This window comes from Oryctolagus cuniculus, chromosome 10 (genome assembly GCF_964237555.1).
Source record: "Oryctolagus cuniculus chromosome 10, mOryCun1.1, whole genome shotgun sequence".
In the NCBI taxonomy this organism is placed as follows: Eukaryota; Metazoa; Chordata; class Mammalia; order Lagomorpha; family Leporidae; genus Oryctolagus; species Oryctolagus cuniculus.
The window spans coordinates 59890176-59911608 of record NC_091441.1 but is presented as its reverse complement, the minus strand read 5'-3'; the positions used below and the strand labels follow the sequence as shown (position 1 = coordinate 59911608).

The 21433-nt window shown below is 40.9% G+C and overlaps 1 protein-coding gene across 3 annotated transcripts in view; it reads left to right on the top strand.

Moving 5' to 3' along the window:
• LPIN2 (lipin 2) overlaps window positions 1–21433 on the top strand; it is a 99033-nt gene that overhangs the window by 15352 nt on the left and 62248 nt on the right. Inside the window, exon 1 of one of the 3 annotated variants that reach the window (XM_002713608.5) lies at window positions 18944–19165. The exons of the other annotated variants lie outside the window; for them this stretch is intronic. Coding sequence (XP_002713654.1) covers window positions 19058–19165 — 108 coding nt within the window. The 5' untranslated portion in view covers window positions 18944–19057. Of the gene's footprint in view, window positions 1–18943; window positions 19166–21433 lie in introns of those variants that run through there. 3 annotated transcript variants of the gene reach the window in all.

Below are 21433 nucleotides of genomic sequence, written 5' to 3'. Positions count from 1 at the left end.
TATATTTCCCCCAGCTTTCCTCCAACAATATTCCTCCCTCATTTCTCCTGGCCTCTCCCCACAGTCCGCGTCCAAGTCTGTTTGTTCTAGCTTTCACTTTCGCTTTTGACCTTAGAGATTTCTCCCAGCTTCCCCCCGTAGTCCGTATCTGAATCTATGCCTAGGCTTTCAATAGCTTCTTCCGGCACCCTTTTCGTCCGGCTTTTCCCTAGGCTGTTTGCTAGTCTCTCTCTCCGGTATTTTCCCAGTTCTTCCCGTTTCTTCCCTCCTAAGTTTCATATCCGTCCTAGGTTTCCTATCCGAGCTAGGCTTCATATCCGAGTCACGGCACCATTATGTCGCTCCCCCTCTTCATGGAGGAACGACACAGGACCCTGCGCTGTTCTTTCGTCTGCTCGGCCCTCCCCGGGTTTGCTGCTGGTTCTTCCCGGGTTGGCTACTATCCCTTCCACCTCCGTGGAAGGGCAGTTCCCCCTGGCCACATTCCCCACTTCCGCAGGGGAGCGGCACACCACCGGCCGGCTTTCTCGGGGGCTGCACGGGTTCCCTTAGATGTTCCCCATAGATGTTCCTGGTGCATGCCGTCTCTCTCCTCCTTTATAGTCCTCCTCCGCCAATCCCAACTCGGCTGCCCACACGCCGAGTACGCTGCTCTCCAATCAGGAGCAAGTCCTACAGTTTATTGGTTGAACTGGAGGCAGCTGTGCGGAAGCTGTTTACTTCTCTCCCAGCGCCATATTGTGGGAGAGCAGATGCATAGAATAAGTCCTAATTCCAGTAACAGTCCAGTCCGGATTGCTCCCCACAGGCAGCTGGGACTCAAACCGATACCCATTTAGGATGCTGGCACCACAGGCAGAAGATAAGCCTACTGTGCCACAGCGCTGGCCCTTCTTGCCCTAAAATTTCCCATTTGTTTTCATTTCTGTCTTGTAAATTAAGCTCTCCACAGATACCTGGTATTTGTTGGCTATTTTTGTGTTGAATGAGACTGAACAACTGATTGGAACTACCTTGTTCGTGAGCTTGCTTTAAGGATAGGTGATCAGGTAAGGAAATTTCAAATATCATTATCTGCATATCTCCCTTTCCCCTTGGATGATAAATTCCTGGAGAAGAATCTGCTCAGTATCTTGTTTGAGAAAAACAGAATTGGGCCTGCCAAGGAATGAAGGAGAAGGTGACCCTGATATCCGAGCCTTCGGAAGTTTCTGTAAAGTGATTTCAGCTTGCTTCCTGGTGGTATTTCCTGTGTCAGGTCTGTCTGATTTGCTGAGTCAGCTATCTCTTCTCCATCTGTTACTTTTCTTTTTTAGTGGACTCTTATTTTTAGAACAGTTTTAGATTTGCAGAAAAATTGAGAAGATGGCATAGAGTTCCCATATATCCTATGCTGAGCTTCCCCTGTTACTAACATCTTGCATTAGCATGGAAGATTTGTAACAATGAGCTGATACTAATACATTATTATTATTAACTTAAGTCCATAGTTTATTTAGATTCTCTGTTTTTATCTGTTGTCATTCCTTTGTGCCATTATCTCATTCAAATTCCTAAGGCACCTCACATCTCTTTGGGCTCCTCTTGCTGTGGTAGTTTCTCAGACTTTTCTCATCTTTGTCCTTGCTGATGTGAGAAGTATTAATCAGATATTCTGTGGGATGCCTTAATGTTAGAATTTGTCTTGTTTTTCTCATTATTAGACTGGATTATGAGTTAATAGGAGGAAGATCACAAGGTAAATACTATATTGTCATGTTATATCAAGGGTATGCTATCTACATGAAAAAATTGTTAAGTATTACACTTGATCACCTGGTTGAGGTAGTGTTGGTCAGGTTTCTCCACTGTAAACTTAGTATTTTTTCTCCTTTTTCATTCTGCATTCTTTGGAAATCACTCAGTGTGGTCCATACCTAGAGTTGGAGAATTATGCTTTGTCTTTTTTTTTTTTTTAATAAAAATGCATTTACTTGAAAGGCAGAGTGATGGGGATTTGGGGGGGTGGGTAGAGATACAAGATATTCCATCCATTGGCTCAGTGCACAAAAGCTCACAACAGCCAGGGCTGGGCCCAGGCCAAAGCCAGGAGCCAGGAATTCCATTTGGATCTCCCATGTGGGTGGCAGGGGCCTAAGCACTTGAGCCACCAATGCATTAACAAGAGGCTGTATTGGAAAGAAATGTAGTAGCTAGGACTCAAACTGGTTCTCCAGTGTGGATGTGGACATTGCAAGCAGTGGCTTAACTGAGTGTGCAAAACACCTGCCCACCTTAAGCTTTCCTTCAGTGTGGAATTTGTATCTTCTTCCCCATTCACATAATCAACCATGTGTTTATATTGGAGTGTACATATAGATATTTATTTGATACTTTGTGTTTCAATCCGGTACTGCTTTATTTATTGTGCTGCCTCAGATGGTTCTGGCTTTGGCCACTGAACAGTCTTTCAGTTGGCTCTCTGCTCCTTTGATTTATGCCCCCAGTGTGGGGTTGGATTTGATTTTATCTGCTTGCTTTCTTCTGGCGCTCCATCCATTTTTCATCTTTCAAGAATTTAACCTGTTTCATATCCCATCACCACTTCTAACCATTTTCTTCTGCCTTTGTATTTCTTTTTTTATTTTTATTTTTTAAGATTTATTTATTTAAAAGGCAAATTATGGAGAGAGAGGATGAAAAAGAGAGAAATCTTCTATGCACTGGTTCACTTCCCAGATGACCGTAATGGCCAGGGCTGGGCTAGGAGCCAGGAACTCTATCCCAGTATCCCATGTGGGTGGTAGGGGCTCAAGCACTTAAGCCATCCTCTGCTGCTTTCCCAGGTGCATTGGTGGAGAACTTGAACTAATGCTCATACGCAATATTGATGTCACAGGATGCAGCCTAACCTGCCATGCCACAAGCTGGCCTCTTTGTATTTCTTTACCATTAGGCTAGTGAGTGTATTCATTTACTAGGGCTGTAATAACAAAAGAAATTTATTGTCACACAGTCTAGGAGCTAGATTGTTGGCAGGGTTGATTTTTTTTCTTCCCTCCTAACTTCTGATGATTTGCTACGATCTGCAGTGTTCTTGACTTCTAGGTGCATCACCCTGATCTGCCTTACTTTCAGAAGACATTCTTCCTGTGTGCATGTGTGTCTCTATGTTCTAATTTCTTTTCATAAGGACAGAAGTTATGCTGTCCCAGGCCTCACTCTAATGACCACATGTTGACTTGAATACCTCCGTAAAGATCCTATTTCCTAATAAGGTTACAAGCAACAGAAGATGGTCCAAGTGCTTGGGCCCCTGTACCCATGTGAGAGACCCAGAAAAAGCTCCTGGCTTCTGGCATCGGATCATCCCAGCTCTGGCCATTGTGGCCATTTAGGGAGTGAACCAGCAGGTGGAAGACCTCTCTCTGTCTCTTTCTCTCTAACTCTGATTCTCAAGTAAATCTTTAAAAAAAAATTCGGTCATACGCTTAACTTGTTTGGACCCTCCAATTCCTTTACCTAAAGTTGCCCCCTTCTGCCCTTCCTCCTTTTCTGACAGCATCTCTTTTATTTCCTTTACAATAGATATTCCCAGTCTCAAATTGTTGTCCCTCTTGCTCCTTTAGAACGTAGGCACCAAAAGTGGATATTTGGCACAGTGATTAAGATGCCAATTGGGATATCCACATCCTATGTCAGAGTGCCTGGGTTCTAGTTCTGGATGCACTATTGATTCCAGCTTCTTGCTAATGTGCACTCTGGAGGACAGCAGTAGTGGCTTAAGTGCTTGGGTTCCTGCCACCCACATGCTAGACCAAGATCAAGTTCTGTGCTCCTGGCCTTGTTCAGCCCCAGCCTCAGCCCCTGCTATTGTAGGCATTTGGGGAGTGAACCAGCAGATGGAATATAGGTACCAATGGCAGGAACCTCATCAAATATCCACTTTTGGTGCCTACGTTCTAATGGAGCACGAGGGACAACAATTTGAGACTGGGAATATCTATTGTAAAGGAAATAAAAGAGATGCTGTCAGAAAGGGAGGAAGGGCAGCTAAGTTCATCAGTGCTTGAGTCTGGCTCAGAATAGACTAGTGTCTGACACACAAGAGTAGCCCACTGCTGGTGAATGGATTGGTGGATGAAGCAGGCTTTACTTTCTGACATTTCTAGGATTGCTTCACTGACAGTTGTTGCTCTTGGAAGTCTTCCTTTCTTGGTGAAGTAGCTCCGTGTTTAAGTCAGCTTGCGATAACGCACTGGTGCAGCCTTACATGGTGTTTGTTTTGTGAAGCTATGTAAAAAAATGGGACACAGCCCTAACAGGATTGATGGGTGGTGCTGACAGCCACAGTGCAGCTGGTGTAGCTTCTGGCTGCACAGCCTCTCCCTTTATCCAGTCAAATGTCTTCCCAGAGCCAGGAAAGGGAGGTCTCCCTTCTGATATTTCTGAATATTTTCATAGGATTCCAGTGGACACTATGCAGAATAAAGTAGGGCAGGAAATTCGAGCTGTGTTTGACTGCTATTCAGAAAGATACACTCATCGCCATAGCCTCTTTTTGTTACCCCAGGACTCTGCAGATGCAGCACAGGAAGCTTGGAGTTCCCTGGTGCTGGGGACGGATCTCTCATGGTCACCATATTCTATTTAACTGACATGGAGAGACCCAGGCAATTTCTAAGAAGCTGGGAATTTGTGCTTCCTGATCTAGCTTGACTTCTCTCTAGGGTCTGGGATGCTACATTCCTGAGAGCTAGAGCTGGAAAAGTTGGAGATATTTTAAAAGTCTGAGAGTCTGTCATAGGTGTGAGGATTTTCCTGGTCACTTCTGTGACATCAACTAAATAAACTGATGGAATGATTGCTTGTTTTCTTCCCTTTTTAAAAAAGTATTGATTCTAATAATCATGACAATCTCCATCTATCAGAAACATGATCAATGCAGTTTGTGAAGATGGTGAGATTGTTTATGCAGCAAAAGTCACCTTTTGTCTAGAACTAAAGTTATACATTTCATCATGGGGTGCTGTGGGGTTGCCAGTACAGGGTTGTGGCATTCTGATGATGTCTTGAAAGGATTGTGGTAGCTTTGACCTCACTTGTATTCCTTTAAATTTCATTTAGGTTTAGAAAAATACAGACCTCCAGAAATGAAGTATACATATTTATGAAGTGCTGATTCTGGCATCTTACATGCAAAGTTTATGTCTGATTATAGAATAGTGATTACTAGAAGCCGGGAAAGGTAGTAGGAAGAGAAAAGGAGGGAGATTGGATAATTGGTACCAAAACACAGAGAAGAATAAGTTCTAGTGTTCTATAGCATAAAGGGGTGACTATACTTCACAAATAACCCGTTAAATATTATATTATATGAAGAAATAGAATAGAGGAGCTTAAAGACGCCAAACAATTTTAAGAAAATGGAATTGCTAATCACCCTGATTTGATCCTTATGTGTTGTATACTTGTATTAGACTATCACATTGTACCCCATAAATTTGTGTAATTATTATGTATTAGTAAATTTTTTTTTCAGTTAGCTTTGGCATTCCTAGCAGTTATAGAGAACTTGGTTCCTGAGACAAGGTCTTTGTAAAACCATATGATGCTTTGGGGGGCTAGAGTGGTGTGGTTTTGTTGTGAGATGTGTTTGTGTGTGTGTGTGTGTGTGTGTGTGTGTGATATTCTAGAGAAGGATACTGTCCTGGGATGTAAACAGCTGAATAGTCATTTCTTTTCTGCATGCTTGTTAAGATAGAGGTGATGGATGATGTAATTGATGGGCATTCTGAATAACGTGTAGTACTTTATTAGTCTGTAAAGTATACCCATAAGATCTGATTACCTTGGACTCATCAGTTTTACCCCCAATTATACATGCATAATAAGGAAACTCTTGTTATTGCTGTTTTGAAAATGTAACTGTGAAGGGAATATAACCAAAATGTGCATAGTCAAATGTACATCTCCCACATGACAGTATATTCATTTCGATGATGCTGTCATTCATAAAATCATGCTGTGAAGCCTTTTTAAATCGCTGTCCGTCTTACAGTGTGTCCTTTATGCTCAGTGTTGGAAGATCTTTATCTTTCAAGTTAGATTGGGCTTTTGAAAATAGAACCATTTCAAGTAATATTTGGTCGGGGCTGGTGCTGTGGCGTAGCAGGTAAAGCCACCATCTCTAGTGCCGGTGTCCCATATGGGTGCCGGTTCAAGTCCCAGCTGCTCCACTTCCAATCCAGCTCTCTGCTGTGGCCTGGGAAAGCAGTAGAAGATGGTCCAGGTCCTTGGGCCCCTGCACCCATGTGGGAGACCTGGAGGAGGCTCCTGGTTTCTGGCTTTGGACTGGCACAGCTCCAGCTGTTACAGCTAATTGGGGAGTGAACCAGCAGATGGAAGACCTCTCTCTCTCTCCCTCTGCCTGTCCTTCTCTCTTGGTGTAACTTCCAAAAAAAAAAAAAAATCTTAAAAAAATTTAAAAAGTCATATTTGGTGAATTAAGCATGTCAGAGGGATGAATCTTATTTACTTTTAGACTATAGTAACGAGTTTTGATCATATGATACTAGTTTTGGTTTTTATCCTTTGTAGCACATTATTATTTCCACAGTAAGTTAAATTTAAATATAGCTGTTTCAGATAGGAGCACTAACAACATATGGACAGTGACATATTTAGGGAATCAATTTCTTGTAGGCTTCAGAGGTATTTAATGTAAAAGACAACATGCATGTTAAAGAGAGTTAGGTGGCATGTAGGTGTGATAACCAGTTTAACACTAGAGCGTGGTAGAAGAGGATACACTGGTTAAGGTACCTTCCTTCCCTAAGTTGTGTGAGTGCTGGTGTGGGAACTGCTGGATCCACTAGTTTTTACCTGAAGACCATCCCTTTAAGTCCCTGTGTTCCTCTGACCCATTGTAGTCTTAAATTGGCAATTGGGTTTGGAATGTGAATTATACTGAAAACTACTTTACAAATAGGCTGAACAGTAGAATTCAGTTAGATGGGCCTGAGGGAATGGGGAAATGATTTGGGAAACTAAGACAAAGAGATGCAAGGAGCAGTTGCTTGAAGTAGGAATTTAGATTTAGAAGTGCTTGTTTACTTTCCTATATCCTTCACTAAATAATGAGCTCATGGAGCATAAGTCAAGGAGCCATGCAGTTGGTAATTTTCTTCCTTCTTTTTGTGAAAAACACATTAAGTAGCAGTTAGTTTCTAGGTGCCACCTCATGGTCCTTGCAGTAATTCTGACTCCTGCTCTGTGGAGGGGTCATGAGAAGCTCAGGGAAGGCTGAGCCCAGAAAGTGCTGAGGGGCTCTGGGACATGGAAGAGCTCTGATGTGGAAAACTTCCCTGTCTGAATTCAGAGCCCACATTGGGTGCTGCTGGTCCACATCTAGCTTGTGGGACTCCGTCAGGGGCCACATACGATTGGTTTAAACCGTTAGTTCTCAACTGGAAGTAATTTAGCCTCCAGGAAGCAGTCATAAGCGATGGGAGACACAGCCAGGAAGGGTGCTCCCGACACCTGGTGGTTGGAGGCGAGGAATGCTGCACCTCTCTTCCCCTCTGAGAGAATTTTTTTTTTTTTTTGACAGAAATAAATTGATTTTTCCACCACTGGTTCACTATCCAAATGTATACAATAGACAGGGCTGGGCCAGGCCAAAGCCAGAGGCTCAGAACTCAATTTTGGTTTCCTACATGGGCAGCAGGGACCCAAATATTTGGGTCATTACCTACTGCCTCCCCATGTGTGCATTAGCAGGAAGCTGGAATTGGAAGTGGAGCTAGGACTTGAACCAGCACTCTAAAATGGGATGCCAGTATCCCCCAATCAGGGACCTAACCATTGAGTGCCACAAAGCCCACCCCTCTCAAAAAGTTATCTGGCCCCAAATGTTAGTATGCCAAGACTGAGAAACCTTAGTCTAAATTATTAAAAGCTGTAAATACAGATACCAACCCCATGGCCTAGCCTCCATTGCCCTAACAGCCGTACAGAAGGTGTGCTTTTTCTAGATGTCTTTGAGAGCCTGCATGCAGGTCTGCTGCACAGATCTGCTTGGAAAGCACAGGACACAGGTCCGGAGACAGTGTGGTTTGTGCTTAACACTTGTTCTCTTAGCTAAATTGTCTTCAGAAAACCTTGCTATAGAACTGATGAAAAGAGAAACACAATGTTTTTGCTGCAGGTTTGTGCTATACAGAGCCTTCTAAAGTGCAGGGGGAAAAGCTGAAGGCAGTCCTCATACAGGGCAGTAGAAAAATGTTTTAGAATATTTTATTTCCACAGTTACAAATCTTTGATAGACATGCATTTATGTATATTCTGTACATCTTCATTTTAAGGACTGTTAAGATGTAAGGCTAGATTGCGTATGTATTAACTACTTTGGCCAGAGGGTAATTGAAGTTTTCAGTACATGCATGTTCTTATCTTCCAAATAGCACTTTGGATTGGAATCAGCGATTTCTTGCTTGGTATCTACGTAGTCCTGCCATAGTGCTGCTTGTGTGGGTATGCACATATTCTGCTGGTGTTCACACTCTGATTAATGAGATGACACAGCTACCATGAAACTGTCTCTCCCCCATCTCCATCTCCGTCTCCATCTCTTATCTGTCACCTACCTACACATGCACTATTCTTTACTTCTAGAAGTTTAGAAGCTTAGTTTTAGGAATTAGAGTTGGGATCAGAAGTGGATTTGTTTTGGTACTGTGTCATTTTGCCAGAAGGAAGAAGCCCTCTGCTGAACATAGCTGTACATAAAATGAAAGTTATACATAATTTTTTATTGAGGAGTCATTGTTGTTGTAGTATCACCATACTCGTGATGAAAACTAGGTTGTAGGAAACAATTTAATTGCTTTCCGTTTAGTAGAGTTAAAGACTCATGTAACTAGTTTTTACAGTATCAGCTTGTTTTACCTAGAAGGAAAGCATGGAAACTATCCAGTTCATTTTTTCAGATGAGGAAATTGAGAGTTAGTGATAGTCAATTATTTGCTCAAATAACCTAGTAAGATAGTGACAGTGTAAGACTAGGATTTTATAGTATTTAAAACCTAGAATTAATATATTCTCATTTTAAATTCTGGGTTATATTGATATTGCTTCAAGTTTCAATTAAGGTTTCATTGCACAGTTTTCTTATTGTGGCATATTACATATAAAACTTGACATTTTAACTTTTTAAAAGATTTATTTTTAAAGATTTTATTTATTTGAAAGGCAGAATTAGAGAGACAGATTTCCATCTTCTGGTTCACTGCCCAAATGGCTACAATGGCCAGGACTGGGCCAGGCCTAAGCCAGGAGCCAGGAGCTTCATCCAGATCTTTCATGAGGGTCACAGGCCATCCTTCACAGTTTTCCCAAGTGCATTAGCAGGAAGCTGTATTGGAAGTGGGACAGCTGGGATTCAAACTAGTGCCCATAAAGGATGTTAGCATTATAGGTGGTAGGTTTACCTGCTATGCCACAACACTGGCCCCAGTTTTAACTATTTTTAAATATACTATTTGGTGGCATTAATTATATTACAGAGTTTCGCAACCATCACCACTACGTCCAAAACTTTTTCATTACCCCAAACTATAACCATTAAGCAATAACTCCATTCTCCCCACCCTGCCTCCTGATACCCTGTGTACAGATTACTAGGGAATCACAGGGCACAGATCTAAGAGCAGTGTGGCTTTCACTTATTACCATGTTTCCTTGATTAAGTTAGACTTTCTGTTTATGAGTTTGCCTATTCTGGATATTTCATATACCTGGAACTATTTTGTGTTTGGCTTGTTTGATTTAGCATATACCTAGTTTACTGTATAAATTCTTATTTATATGTAGCTCACATTACCTTTGTATGCTTACTGCTTTTCACATTTAGTTTTGTGATTAAAATCTATATTAAAAATTTGAGTAAAATTAGTTTGTTAAAATGATTATGATTTTTATACAAATTAAATATTCTTTTTCTCAGCCTTTTTTTTAAAGTATGCTGAAAGAAAAATGCAATAAAATGTCACACTTGTTCTAAGTGCTATTGCATCCTTAGAAGAGAGGAACATTTCTTGTAATGTGCTACTTCGGATATCTCTTTGCTTTTCTGATCTTATCTGTGTTCTGTTATTATAAGCTTATATTGAAGACATTACTAATGTTTAACCTCTAAGAGTAGCAAAGCTGACTTGACTTCTATTTAAGATTGATTTATTTAAAAGGCAGAGTGATAGCGAGAGGAGAGACAAAGAGATATCTTCCATCTGCTGGTTCACGCCCCCAGATAACCACAACAGCTAAGTCTGGGTGACAGGAGCCCAAGTACGGGAGCCATTCTTCACTACTTTCCTAGGCATATTAGCAGGGAGCTGAATCAGAAGTGGAGCAGCCAGTACTCAAACCAACACTCAGATGTGGGATACTGGCAACACACTGAGTTACAACACCAGCCTCTAACATAACTTCGCTTTACAACTGCGTTGTGTTATTTGAGGCTTTCCTCAGTGAGGAAGCAGTTACTTCCACCATCTGAAATTGTGTTTGTCTTTATGTGTGTAATACAATTGTCATGTATAAAACTGAGTGTCAAAACTGCAGTTTTTTCTTTTTCTTATGCGCTTTAGTTGAACTTTAGATAGGAATAGTGTCAAATTTTGAAGGCAATAATTAAGAATTTGATTATTTTCTTTTAATTTAAATTTCACTAGTTACCCTTACTTGGTAAAGTTTACATGTAGCATTAGGATTTTCTGTTGTAAAAGTGACTTCCTTAAGTTGTCATATATTAGCAAATTAGCCCTTTTTGTTCCTTGTTAACTTCCTGAAGAACACAGAGGAACCTGCATGCAAGAATAGGAAACATTGCACATCCTGACAGAAGTAAGAGTGGCAGAGTACAGTTAGAGGTTGAGAGGCTTGGTGGAAGGTGAAAAAAAGCAGCAGAAATTGGGAGAGCGGACCTCTGAAGCAAAGCAGGGTTGCCAGGTTCCATTGGGGATCCATTTGAGGCTACAGGTCAAAAATTTATTGCCATCTGTCCTATTGAGCTGGCTCTTCCTGACAGCACTCATGCTGATTATTAAGATAATAATGTCAACTGTGAAGGTGGTATTTTTTCTTTAATAAGATAGAGTGCAAGCTGTAACTTAAATTATGGTCTCTAGAATCAAACCTTGATTTATATCCTGGTCTTTCACTTTGTACCTATAAGACATGAGCAGATTCTCACTGCTAAAGATAATTATGTATGTAAAATGTTTATTGTTTATGTTCTTTGTATATTTATCTCTTGACTTCCTATTGAATGTATTTGTGTGAACTTTATATGTGAAAGAACTACTACATTCTTGCCCCAGAAACTACACATGGAGAAGATTATTGCTACCTTTTTTTGGTTTCTGAGTACTTAGCATTACTACAGCAGCTATTCGTTTCTATATGTGGAAGATGGTGGCAGGAAGTAATCACGAGTATTTTTTAAATTCAAAAAATTCTAGGTGTTTGAAGTAAGTGAAAGATACCAAAGCAACAAAATAATTAAAGCAACCATCCCTGGTTTTTCAAGTGGTTGAGAAAATCTTGAGGTAAAAGGGAAAAGTCTTTTTGGGAGTCAAGGAATGTATGACTGAATGTTGCCAATCTCATGATTTGTGATTGTCTTCACTGGATTGAGATAATGATGGAATCCCTTTTGCTCACCTTAATTTAACATTCATTGCTGTTTTCTTTGGTAAATTTTAAACTATCTCACTTTTTTGATATAGAGTGGAGAAACCCAACATAATGCTTCCCAAAGTACTTTCAAACTTGGCCTTATGGTGTTGTGAAGCTCTAGGATGCCCCTGTTACTTGTATGTTTGTGGCAGATTATTTGTTTCTGCATAGGTTAAATCACGATAATTTAAAAATTATTTAGTATTTTTTAATTTGACAATAATACTGATTTCAACATGATTTCTTGAGTTTGGATGAAATAAGGATGACGGTCCTGTAATTAGTATGTCATTCTGTGCATCGCCACACAACTGCTGTTCAGAAGGTGAAGAGAAGAAAATGATGGACATTCAAACAGAAACATTGTGTGCTTCAACACATCCTCATCTCTACCTCAGTGAAGCAGGGCAGAAGGGTTCCCATTTCTTTCAGCTTTATTTTGTTGGAAGTGTCCAGAATTATGCGACAGAAATCAAGCCATAATTCTCCTGATCCTTAATTTGTCTGTTTAATATTACTCTTGATGATCAGATATACCTGGCTGCTGCAGCCAGGCAACTGTTTTTTCTCTCATCTGAAAATATTGGGTGAGGGGCCTGCACTGTGGCACAGCAGATAAAGCCACTGCTTGTAGCACTGGCATCCCATGTGGGTGCTAGTTCAAGTCCCAGCTGCTCTGCTTCTAATCCAGCTCCCTGCTGGTGTACCTGGGAAAGCAGCAGCAGATGGCCCAAGTTCTTAGGCTCTGCACCTACGTGGGAGGCCCCAAGGAGGCTCCTGGCTTCAGATCTGCCTGGCTCTGGCCATTTTAGCCATTTGAGGAGTGAACCAGCAGATGGAAGATCTGTCTCTCCCTGTTTTTCTCTCCATCTCTCTCTAACTTTGCTTTTCAAATAAATAATTAAACATGCACACACATATGGTGAAAGCTTAACCTAGGACATTAGTGTCAACAGGGTTAGAACTCAGAGGTTTATTTATTCCCAAACTCCTTAAACTTTAAGGTAAACACTGAGGATATTCCAAGCCATACAGTAAATATTACACATCAACCCTTGAACTTGGTAGAAGAAAAATTTGCCATTAGTCACCTTTTATTAAAAAAGTAGACCAATCAGAGTAGAATACAGAACATGTGACTCTTAAATGAGAAATCTTCAAATGTTTTATTTTTTGGAGGCCATCGACCTCAGGAGACCCTTCCTGTTTTTCTCCTATATTCTTGGAAAGACCTTGTTTGCATTTGATTATTCATTCACAGTTCAGTGCAATAGCCACTAGCTGTCCTCTTTAGAGTTTGGGGGCAGTGTGAGGATATTATGAAACACTGGAACTTGAGTAAACTATATAGCCAGCATCTATTAAGCAATTAAACTCCAAATGTTTGAAAAACCTGAGCAGAACCAAATTTTCGCGTTTAATTTGTTTCCATAGTTTAAACAGTGAATTATAAGTAATTCTGAATAGAGGAAGAAACCCTTTTTATGCTGTAGTGTAGCTGGTAGGAGAGCTAGCCAGTGCTAAATTGAAACAAGGAAATTTGTTGCAGGTGGTCTGTGTTCTTTCTACATTGTGGTTCCCTCAATAATGAGTGTCTTTGAAGATGCAGAAATGCACTGGAATTGATTCCTTTATTGTGATATAATTACAGTGGAGATTATGAAATTCTTTGTAATTGAAATTTTAAAAAATATTTTCATCATGATTTTTCTCCACCCAAAACTTTCTCATTTTCTCACATCTTCATTGGTAATCCAGGAGAAGGGTATTGCTGTTCTGCAATATGGCCACTAGGGGGAGTATAATTATTTTATGTTTGTGGTAAAATGAGAACGGCTTATGGCATAAAAGTATTTCTATTAAATCAGTGTAGCACAAATTCAAAGAAGCAAATTTTAGGTTAAGAAGTTTTAAATTAATCACCGCATTTTCTCAAAAAGCCCATCATATACATCATCTTTATGTAACACATACTTACAGGATTAGTAGGAGAAAAACAGAAACAAAGAAGGTATATATTTTACTTAGCATTGTTATCACTTGTGGAATCTGAATAAGATTCTGATTTTTGCCGGCGCCGCGGCTCACTAGGCTAATCCTCTGCCTTGCGGCGCCAGCACACCGGGTTCTAGTCCCGGTCGGGGCACTGGATTCTGTCCCAGTTGCTCCTCTTCCAGGCCAGCTCTCTGCTGTGACCAGGGAGTGCAGTGGAGGATGGCCCAAGTGCTTGGGCCCTGCACCCCATGGGAGACCAGGAGAAGTGCCTGGCTCCTGCCATCGGATCAACGCGGTGCGCCGGCCGCAGCGCGCCGGCCGTGGCGGCCATTGGAAGGTGAACCAACGGAAAAGGAAGACCTTTCTCTCTGTCTCTCTCTCTCACTGTCCAGTCTGCCTGTCAAAAAAAATTTTTTTTTAATAAAAAAAATCTGATTTTCCTGACTAACATTTTAGCTTTGTTTCCCTAAATGATACTGTTGTTTTGAAAAATTCATGTCTTGGTAAAAACTTCGAACTTCCATCTCCCTTCTTTCTTAAGATCACTCAAGATGCTGAAAGTAATTTTTTCTTAGTATTCAACCACTTATTGTTATTTTAACCTATAAAAAAAGTTTGACATCATAGGGATTTGAAATTGCTGGTCCTGTAACAGGCGTTGTGGTGCAGCAGATCAAGCTACCTCTTGTAACATCTACATCCTACATCAGAGTGCTGGAGTCCTTGCTCCTCTGCTTCTCATCCAGCTCTCTGCTAATGTGCCTGGGAAAGCAGTGGGTGATGGCCCAAGTACTTGGGTCCTGCCATCCATGTGGGAGACTCAGCTGGAGTTCCTGGTTTCCTCCTTTGCTCTGGCCCAGGTATGGCTGTTGTGGCCATATCAGGAATGAATCAGTGGTTGAAAGTTCTCTTTGTCTCTCCTTCTTTGTCACTCTGCCTTTCAAATAAGATCTTTTCTGAAAACTTGTTAAACTCAGTGTTAGCATTTATTGACAGAGGTGATAGACTAGAACCAGAATGTCAGGTTGATGCTGAGGTCACCCATGGAGGAAACTGTAGGTTTGTGCCGGGTGGTGACATAAGTGTTTACAAAATGAGCTAAATCTCTGATGGATCCATGGTGTATTCTCCCTTGCAGTCAGGACATTCTGTGACTCATAGATCAAAATAATAGAATAATACCGTGACTAGCAGGAAACCCGAATGGTTGACCTGGGGCCTAATTATTGTGTAAGAGCCCTTTGAGGTGAATGTTGCCTGAACAGAGTTCATCCTGCTGACCTCTGTCCTCTACCACTAATCACTTATTTTATGCCCTTCCTCTTCTGTTTCTTGTCAGCCTCCTTCCTCCTTCCTAGCACATTCTTGATCTCAACTTAGAATAATGAAAAAAAGCTCTGAACCGAAAATTGGGAGGCCATGTGTTCTGACTAAGCAGGTTATCTTGGACTAATTGCCTGATCCCTTTCTGAACTGTTTTGTCACATTCAAAATGGATAAGGTTTTTGTTTTTCCTTTGCATCCTCCTTCCTACTTATAAATTTCCCTTCCTGCATATTTTCTTAATCTGTGCCACATTTTGTCTCCCCTGCCCTCTGACTTCTCCCTTCTTTCATCTTTGGTGGTTTCTTTTTAATCTGCCTGTGTTGTTCTCTTACCTGCCTCCTCTTTTCTCCTGGTCTCTTGTTTCTCCTTCCATTTCATTCCTCCACTAGCAACACCCCAACATTGGATTTTTATTACTGCCTTCTGATGCCAGGGATCTGAAACTACTGCAGGTCTTGCAGGTCATGGAGGAAGAAGATTTCTTTCTTTCTTTCTTTCTTTCTTTTCTTTTCTTTTTTTTTTTTTTTTTTTTTTTTTTTTTGACAGGTGGACTTATAGACAGAGAGAGACAGAGAGAAAGGTCTTCCTTCCATTGATTCACTCCCCAAATGGCCAGAACTGCACTGATCCGAAGCCAGGAGCCAGGTGCTTCCTCCTGGTCTCCCATGCAGGTGCAGGGCCCAAGCACTTGGGCCATCCTCCACTGCCCTCCCGGGCCACAGCAGAGAACTGGAGTGAAAGAGGAGCAACCAGGACTAGAACCCGGCACCCATATGGGATGCCGGTGTCCCAGGCGGAGTATTAACCAAGTGAGTCGTGGCGCTGGCCCCTAAGATTTCAATTTTTATATAGGCATGTAGACCGTAAAAATCCGATCACTGGGGCCAGCATTGTGGGGCAGTGAGCTAAGCTGCCACCTGCAGCGCTGGCATCCCTTATGGAAGTGTGGATTTGAGTCTTGGCTGCCCCATTTCTGATCTGGCTACCTGCTAATGTGCTTGGGAAGGCAGCAGAGCATGGCCCGAGTACTAGGACCACTGCCACCTGTGTGGGAGACCCCAAAAGAGCTCTGGGCTTCTGGCTTCAGCCTGTACCAGTCTGGCCATTTTGGCCACGTGCAGAGTGAAACAGTGGGTGGAAAATCTCTATTACTCTGCCTTTCAAATAAATAAATCTTTTTTAAAAATCCAATCACTTTTCTTTTGAAAGGAGAGATTTGTGTACATGATGTGTAGTGAATTAGGTTACAAGCCATGGTGGCTACTTTGTTGTATTCCAGGCCACAATTTTACCTGGTAGACAAGACAACAAGCAAGGAAGCATGTTGATGCAAGAAAAGTTCCTGCTAGTTCTACTGAAATTGTTTCAGTTCTGCCACTTAACATTTTTATTATATGAACCTTAATATATTGCTACATTAAACATTATCACTTCTCCCTTGCTTGGTCAGGTGTTTAGAAATTTTGTCTTTTTGTGAAGTTTAGAGATAGAGAAGGTAGTTTAATAATGTGAAGATCATTCACTATATATGGATTGGGTAGTATATTTTTGTTGAATTAAATACTTTCACAGAATGATAAATTCCTGCCTGTTTTAGTTCTTCAACAGGTGAAACTTTGAATGCTCCTCCCCTCCCCCTACTGCTTTCAGAGTTGTTTCAGCAGGGACCTATAGCAGTAGGGACAATAGAAACAGGATATAAGCCACATGTGTAATTTAAAATTTTCTAACAACACTAAAAAGAAAAAACCTGGTAAAATTAACTGTAATAATACCTTACTTAGCTCAGTATATATAAAACATTACCATTTCTGCTACAGTTATTTGGCACAGTGGTTAAATAACACTTGAGGCACCTGCATTCCATATCGCAGTGCCTGGTTTGAGTCCCAGCTCCTTGGCTTCTGGTACAGCTTCCTGCTAATGCACATCATGAGAGGCAGCACTGATGGCTCAAATACTAGGGTCCTCACCATCCACCTGAGAGACCTGAGCTCCTGGCTTCCACCTACCCTGGTCATGGCTATTGTGAACATGGAGGAGTGGACTTGTGGATAGAAGATCTTGCTCTGTCTCTCTCAAATAAAACAAAAATTTTTAAAAATTCCAGATGTGGGACTAGCATTTGTGGCATAACAGGTAAAGCTGCTACATGCAGTGCCAGCATTCTATATGAATGCTGGTTTGTGTCCCAGCTGCTTCACTTCTGATCCAAATACCTGCCAATGGTTTGGGGAAAGCAGTGGGAGATGGCCCAAGTGCTTGGCCCCTATCACCCATATGGGAGACCTGGATGAAGTTCTTGGCTCCTGACTTAGGCCTGGCCCACCCCTGGCCATTGTGGCTGTCTGGAGAGTGAACCAGCAGATGGAAAAATCTCTGTCTCACTGTTTCATTCTCTGTCACTTTGATTTTCAAATAAATAAATCCCTAAAAAATTTTCAAATGTATATGCTATGTTTGAAATAAAATATTGGCCCGTGCCGTGGCTCAATAGACTAATCCTCCATCTAGTGGCGCCGGCACACCGGGTTCTAGTCCCAGTCGGGGCACCAGATTCTGTCCCAGTTGCCCCTCTTCCAGGCCAGCTGGATTCTGTCCTGGTTGCCCCCCTTCCAGGCCAGCTCTCTGCTGTGGCCCAGGAGTGCAGTGGAGGATGGCCCAAGTGCTTGGGCCCTGCACCCCACGGGGAGACCAGGAGAAGCACCTGGCTCCTGGCTTCGGATCAGCGCGGTGCGCCGGCTGCAGCACGCCGGCCGTGGCGGCCATTGGAGGGTGAACCAACGGCAAAAGGGAGACCTTTCTTTCTGTCTCTCTCCCACTGTCCAATCTGCCTGTCAAAAAAAAAAAAAAAAGAAATATTACTATGCTGATGTGTGATAAGCATAAAAAAATTATGAGATTATTTCACATTCCCTTTTTTTTCATTCCAAGTTTTCAAAAGCTTGTGTATATTTTACACTTAGAACATGTTGCATTTGGAACTAGCCTGATAGCAAATGCTCATTATCCACATGTGACTAATGCTATTTATAATGTGTAGCACAATCTTAGACAAAAATGCCTTGAATAAAATAACATTCTTTATTAAAAAATATATGGAATGACAGCTATTAAGACTTTAGAGTTTAAACATCTGCATGAGTTTTGGGGGACACAAGTCGTACTCTACCCATAACATGGTTTTGGAATCAAAGCAAATACTGGCCTCATAGAGTGAGTTTGAAAAGAATTGATCTTCTTAAAAGTTTAGTAGAATTCAGCAGTGAAAAAAATAGTATATTTTTGTCTGTTTTAGATTTTTAGAAAAATTCAGTTGCATTTACTGTATGTTGAGTTACTAAGAGCTGGTAAGGAAATACCAGGAATCTTTGAATTTTACAATATTGCAACATCATATTCTTGAAGTAGAATGAAATGTGCTGTTTACTGTGCTGGGTAGGATCTCTCCCAGAATTGTCAAAATATATTGGGTTGTGTCATATGTGACGAAGTAAACATGTTTAGTTAGTTGGACGCTATGAAGTAAATGTAGCTTAGCTGACTTTGAGGAAGCTGATTTTCAGAAAATAGATGTAAATTATGTCCCTACCATGATTAATTTACATAAGATCACTTCTCTGAATACATAGCTGTTTTATTTCTGAAAGTGAGGGTGTGATTGGTTTAGAGAATCATTAACTCAATCCCTGTCCAAGTGATGGAAGCTGCAGTGTCCGTCATGTGATTGGGCAGGGCTTGGTACCTATCAGTGTAAACACATGGCACAGCCTGTCCCAGGCCTCTGCTTATCTCCTTTAGAGAGAAGGGGTTGAGGCATTTGGAGCAAATCTCATTGGTAAAGTTGTGTATGCATTGCTTTTTTTTTTTTTTTTTAGAACCATTTCCTTTCAGTTTTAACCAATATCACTGTTGTCTGCAAACAGTTTGCACAGTTTGTCAGCAGGGAAGCTTTCTGTTTTGATGATAACTTCATCTCTGAAAAAGAGCATGCTTAATAATCAAGTTCAACTTTAAAATGTTTTACGTAGAAGATGATAGTGAAGATGAGGAAGAGAAGGTTCACGAGGACTCATTAAGTAAGACTCAAGGGATTTACCATGGCAAGGCCCCTTCAGGCATCCTGGTGAGTTCCATCTGCATCCATGTCTGTTCCCTTGCTTCTCTGCTCAGTCTGGATAGTACTGAGACGAGAGGACACCCACAGAAGTGGCTAGTGCTCTTTCTTTGGAAGCTTAATGTTGCAGTGAATTTTACTAACTTGTGTTATGTTGAACAGAAATTGGCTACCTGTGCTCTCTCTTTTGCTGTATGCCATCTTTCTACCTTTAGTAACTCGCTGCCTAGGAAAAAAAAATTAGGTGCTGCTTTAAAATGAGAATCTTTTAAGCAGGTTTCAAAATAATGTGTTTGGTCCCATATTCTCTTTATATCCCAGTGTAGTAGTTAAGTATAAAAATCATTTTAAAACTATGGTTTTTATTTTCCTATTCCAAAATTTTTTGAAAGCTAAACAATTATGAAACTGGGATTTTATTTGTTTATGATAGAGGAGAAGACTGTAGTCTTTCTTCTGTGATTATAAACAAAAACATTTTTATTGGCTAGTGGTATGTGAGAAAAATATACATTGATTTTTTTTTAAGAGTTTTCTCTCTTGTTGCAAGGTATAAAATAGGGTAAGTTATGTAAGTGTAGTGTAACTCCCAAAAGTGCATTAAGGAGACAAAACCAGGTGACAGAGTTTACCTGTAGAATCTTTTCTTCTAAAAACAATGTGACATAAATGCTTACTTTAAAGGTTTTTTAAAATTGCAGTTGACTTTTTTGGGAAAACAGCATAAAATAAAAAGGATAAATTACATAGTTTCTGAATATCTGGTTCTTGTTCTTGAAATTATAAAAAATTTGATTGTCATCTTTAAAAATGTTATACTCTGTGTGCTTTGTGTTTTTGGATCTCTTGATGAATATGTATTTGTTAATAATTCTCAAGAACTGATGGAAAGATGTTAGATTATGAGTGGAAGTCAGGTGCTCCTGAAATAGGCAATTTACTTTTGAAATCTCCATTTTAATATGAAGTGTATAGGTGCCTGGGTTCATGTACATTTATTGTAGAGGTCAGAAGGGAGAATAGTGAATGTAAGTGACAATGAGAACATTTTAAAATTCATTTAGTAGGTAGCACCAACACACACAAATTATCCATCACAGGGGAAGAAGTTCCTAGACTCTTGCTTGTGTTTTTACAGGGAGGTCAAAGGGTGTTTGCTGAGGCTGCATTTTATTAACAGTTTTCTTTTACTGTTTGAACGTTAGAGTCCCATGAGTCATCTCTCAGCTGCATGAGGAGCGTGAATTTTCTGAATGGCCAGTGTTTGGAATACTAGATTGGATATCTGCTAAATAAGCTGTAATTATTATATAAGCATTCAACTTTATAACCTGGGTGTGTGTGTGGTAAGAGAGAGGGAGAGGATACTGGTTTTCAGGGTTTGGGCCTTCTGGACCTGGACATGCCTTACACATCTTTTCTGGGCACAGCTCTTGTTTTAGAGTGACAGTTCAATTTTGATGGAGTCTTCTTTCATGGTTTTATGTGTTTGGAATGTATATGTATACTTCTCATGGTTTAAAAACCCACAAGAAGACTTCTATGTTTTTTTAGAAGTTTAGAAATTTGAAAAATACATTTTTTTAAAGTTCTTAAGGGGCTGGCATTGTGGTACAACAGGTTAGGACCCAACTTGGAGTGCCAGCATCCCATATCAGAATGTGAGTTAGAGTCCTGAGTCACTGTTCAGCTTCAATTCAGCTTCAATTCAGCTTCCTGCCAGTGTGCCTGGGAAGGCAGTGGAAAATGACCCACGTACTTGTTACCCATGTGGGAGACCTGGATGGAGTTTCTGGTTCCTGGCTTCAGCTTGGCTCAGTCCTAGCTTTTGCAACCATTTGGGGAATGAATTAGCAGATGGAAGGTGGAAGGTCTATGTGTCTCTCCCTTTCCCTTTCCCTTTCCCTTTCCCATTCCTTTTCCCTTTCCCTTTCCCTTTCTGTCACTCTGCCTTTCAGGTAAATCTTCAAAAAATCTTGGAAAAATTTTAATTTCCTGTTTATTTAAAAGGCAGAGAGAGGGTGCTCTCATCCACTGGTTCACTCCCCAAATACCTGCAACACCAGGGACTGGGCCAGGCTTAAGCTAGGAGCTCAGTCCAGGTCTCTCTTCAGGAGCTTGATCACATCATCTGTTGCTTTCCAGGGTCTATATTAGCAGAAAGATGGAGCTAGGAGCCCAGGCCTTGAACCTAGCCACTGTTAGGGGATGCGGGCATCCTAACAGGCATCTTAACTACTAGACTAAAGGCCCAACCTTCTATATTTTTAAAACAAG